Source organism: Belonocnema kinseyi, chromosome 5 (genome assembly GCF_010883055.1).
Source record: "Belonocnema kinseyi isolate 2016_QV_RU_SX_M_011 chromosome 5, B_treatae_v1, whole genome shotgun sequence".
NCBI classification, from domain to species: Eukaryota; Metazoa; Arthropoda; class Insecta; order Hymenoptera; family Cynipidae; genus Belonocnema; species Belonocnema kinseyi.
This window is the reverse complement of record NC_046661.1, coordinates 112,206,816-112,211,160: the sequence shown is the minus strand read 5'-3', so window position 1 is coordinate 112,211,160 and position 4,345 is coordinate 112,206,816. Positions and strand designations below refer to the sequence as shown.

The window sequence follows — 4,345 nt, the reverse complement described above, 5'->3', positions numbered from 1 at the left end:
TATTATCATTTAATTACAAAAATATATTAGTTCTATTTTTACCTAGATTTTTGGCAAAAAAATGTCTATTGTACTGTGATATTGGGATTTTCAATTTTGACTTTCTAAGAACAGAATTACTTTTTTTTTAATTAAACTGTTTTTATTCTTATTCAGCATCTCCCAGGTCTCTGGAGGAAATTTTTATCTTTGCAAAAAATCGACAATTTGTTTTTGAAGTTACTTCGAGATTGCCAACTCTCATCTCGACTCTTATATTAATTTCTTCAAACCTGAATAACTTTTTTTAATTAAATTTGTTTGCCTCGATTAAGAAACAGTTCAGCTCGCAATCAGACCTTTGTGTAATCGTTAAATAGTGATTTCGATTTTACAGAATGCTTTTTAGCTTTTTCGAAAAATTCCCATTTTGTTGGTTATCTAGTTCTGTACTGCCACCCTTCAGTGGTACAATCTTTTGTTTTTTTAAACAAATTATATTGTCTGCAGATGAAATTTTGTTGGAAACCATGTTTTTTTATTATGTCTGAATTAAAATAATTTTTTTATTACAGGGTGAGTCCCTCCCTCCTCCCAAGAATGGCGGGGAAGGATGGGAAGGCGGAGTCGAAAGGGGGAGATGTCACCATAAAACAAGGATTTATGGTGAAACGCTCCCAAAATAAAAAGCGTTTCACCCCCGTCAATTACAAACAACGTTGGTTCGTCCTGACTCGTCGACATCTGATTTATTACGACGGGGATGGAGAGGTAAATTTTCAGATAAAGTTAATTATTAAGAACTGTTTTGATGAATTCTACTTCCTACCTACAAAAAAGTGGTGTAACGGTTTCTCGAAAATCTTGCAATCATTGTTGTTGAAACCCTGATTGACTTTCCATTACTTGAAGTGTGTACATTTTTTAAATGTGAAATTTTAGACCTTAAATCTGTCAATGATCTCTTTTAATAAGAAAAGCCATAGAATACATGATGTGAATTGAGAACCAGTTGTGCTTTTTAAATAATTTTGAGTGGCTAAATTAAAACTTTCAAGTTAACTATTGAATTATTAAAAATATTCTACAGTTTTTATCTGAGTACTGTTCACTGGAAATTTGTCAAAAAATCATCAAGAATGCCACTTTTCATGAATTTTTAATTATGTTAGCGTTTTATATTAAGGTAGAATTTTAGAAATAAAGAATTATTAGATCTCAGAAATAAAAAATTTTTGATTAACATACACAATTTTTTAACAAATTTTAAGGCTACGTTAGAGTTTTATACAAAAAATGGCATTTTGAAGAAGACTTACAACTTTAAACAATTTCAGGTTATGTTAACATTTTACAATAAAGACTGTTATTTTAAAACAAAAATCGTTATAGTCGAATAAGATTTGCAATTTTTGAAAAGTTTATATTAACTCTTTTCATATGAAATCTCTTTAAATTTGTTGAAATCGTTGATATCCTTTGATACATTTGATACACTTTTAAAATCCCATGAAATATTTGAAATTTCTTGGAATCTTGTAAAGTACCTCAAAATCTTTGAAAGCCTTTGAAATCTTCGGATATTTTTTTAAACTTTAAAGTCCTTGGTGATTCTATAAAATCACGCAGATTTCATAAAATCCTTGAAATACTTTAAAAGCTCGCCAATTTTCGTGAAATTAGTAATATCTCTTCAAATTTCTTTAAAAAAAAAACTAAAACCTTTTAAATTAGAGAAAACTTCTTAAAATCCATCGAAATCGTTGGTCTTTGCTTGGGATCTTTTAAAATACTTTAAGAGTTCTCAAACACTATACAAGCCTTTCAAGTCCCATACATTTGTTCAAAACTTTTAAAACCCCTTGGATTCTTTAGAAATCTCGTAAAATTTATAGAAATCCCTTGAAATAGTTTAAAACTTTTTTAATTCTTTAAAATCTGAAAAATCTAAAAATATTTTGAATTTAAAAATGTTATAATGGCGGATATGTTATTTTAGCCATCTATTTATTTCTTTAAAACTAGTGGAATTACAGTGTTTCCCCCTTTTTCCTCTTTTTTTCTTTAAATATATTTGAATTATGCGGGGAATCTTCTGAAATTATTCGTTTTAAATCTAGAAAATTATTCTACTCCAAACTATAATAATTTTGATACCGCGTGTAGTGCTGTTAAAATTTCATTTTAAAAAGGTTAATTTTCAACCCAGAAGAATAATTGGTTACAAAAAAATACAAATTTTCAAAAAATTATAAGAGTTTTCAATAAAAAAGTAGAATTTTCAACTAAAATGAGGAACTAATAACCACAAAAATGAATTTTTAATAAAGCAGTTCAACTTTCAAACAAGTAGTTGTATTAGAAAAGAAATTTCGCCAAGAAGATTAATTTTATGCCAAAAACGACGAATTTTCAACCAAAAAGGAATCAATTATTAACCAAAAGAATCAACTTTCAATCAATCTGTTCAACTTTGAACCAAATACATAGATGAATCGGAAAAAATTAACTTTTCGCCAAAAAGATTAATTTTATACCGACAAAAACGATGTTTCAACAAAATAAATGAATTTTGAACAAAAAAGTTGATTTGTCAACTAAAAAGAAATTAATTTTCAATTTTTAAAAACGCGTTTTAACGAAAATATTAAATTTTCCATCAAACAGATTAATTTTGATACAAACGATGAATAGATAATTAAAATAATAAATTTTTAACTATGCGGTTCAACTTTCAACTAAGTAGTTGAATTAAAAAAAAAACAACTAATTTTCCGCCAAGAAGATTAATTTTATACCAAAAAACGACGAACTTTCAACCAAAAACTTGAAATTCAAACTAACGCGGATTAATTCTCAACCAAAAAATTGAATTTTTAAGTAAAAATGGGAATCATTGACCAAAAGACTAAATTTGTATTCAAGCCGTTACACTTTAAACAAAGTACATATACATTTTCATGTAGTCAAAAGACGAATTTTTCGCAATTTACACGAATTTTTAACCAAATACAGTCAAACCTGGATTTAATGTCAATTTCGGGACTGAGCGTGACATTAAATTCAGAGTTTCGGAATTATTTTGTCTCCTATTTTTTCTCTTTCTTGTTTCTCTCTGTTTTGTGACGCTTGAGTGAGCACCGCACATCCTCCCACATCTCCTATCACCAATCCCCACCGCGCGGCGTCAATTCTCGGAAACATGAAATCGAGGACCAGGGAATGCAGGTTTAAAGTAATTGAATTTTTAATTATCAAAAAATTAATTTTTAACCCAGAATGGAGTAGTTTAATTTTCATTTAGGAAAGTCAATATTCAATATTAAAAAAAGAACGAATTTTCAACAAAATAGTTACATTTTCAAACAAAAAGTGAGTTTTAACTTATATCATGAATCTTCCACAAAAAAAAGAAATAATTTTTTAACAAAATAGTTAAACTTACAACCATATTGTAAAATTTCAACAACAACGAAACCAACGATGTTTCAAGAAAAAGGTTCAATTTTCAACCATACAAAGAAGTTTTTAACTAAAATGATGAATTTTTAACAGAGTCCAACTTTCAGCCAAGTAGTTGAATTTTCAATAAAAAAAGATCATTTCCCAAAAAAAAATCTTAATCGCAAGATTCAGACCTGTTAATCTGTAATTTATAGTTAATTTTATTGTTTATTAAAATGTAGGAATTTAATTCAAAATTAATTGTAGTATTTTATTATAGTAAACTAACGAGTCAGTTCTATTTTCAGAAGATTAGTCATTTCAATTGACTATTTGATTCAGAAATGACAAATTTTTTAATCAAAGCATGATTAACTAATGCAATCAGTCAAATTCTGACTGATTTAAATTGAGAGTTCATGTAACTTGCAAAGTTTAAAGTCAACTTGAGACTACTATAGAAAATATCGGTTAAACGTAGTGCGACTTCTGGAATGTGCATTGCTCAAAACAGGTGTATACCACTTTTGAACTGTCAACAAAGACCTGCTCATGTACCCGGAAGGTATTGTTAGTGAAACGTAAATAAGCCCACTCCCACAAGCGGGTCAGTGCGCAAGAGGCAATATGAAGGCTTGGGCTTCACGATCGACAAACGATAATCAACGCCTCTTTATCGAGAACTATTTTTACACTACAACAAGAATTTAAAATCTCTTGAAAGAAAAATACCAATAAACTACTCATGTAATTTTCTGTTGCAATGTATTGTACGAGGGTGGATTGATAAGTTTCCGGCCTGACCAAGAAAAACAACGTGTTTAAGAATTTTTTTTTATTTCTCAACATAATCTCCTCCAAGGCTGATACATTTCTCATAGCGGTGTTCTAGTCTAGTAATGCCATCTCTATAGAATGATTC

General features: G+C 28.8%; 1 protein-coding gene across 1 annotated transcript in view; it reads left to right on the top strand.

Annotated features, from left to right (window-relative positions):
- LOC117173836 (ras GTPase-activating protein 3-like) overlaps positions 1 to 4,345 on the top strand; it is a 13,971-nt gene that overhangs the window by 4,186 nt on the left and 5,440 nt on the right. The window contains exon 2 of the mRNA XM_033362481.1: positions 555 to 750. Coding sequence (XP_033218372.1) covers positions 555 to 750 — 196 coding nt within the window. The remainder of the gene's footprint in view (positions 1 to 554; positions 751 to 4,345) is intronic.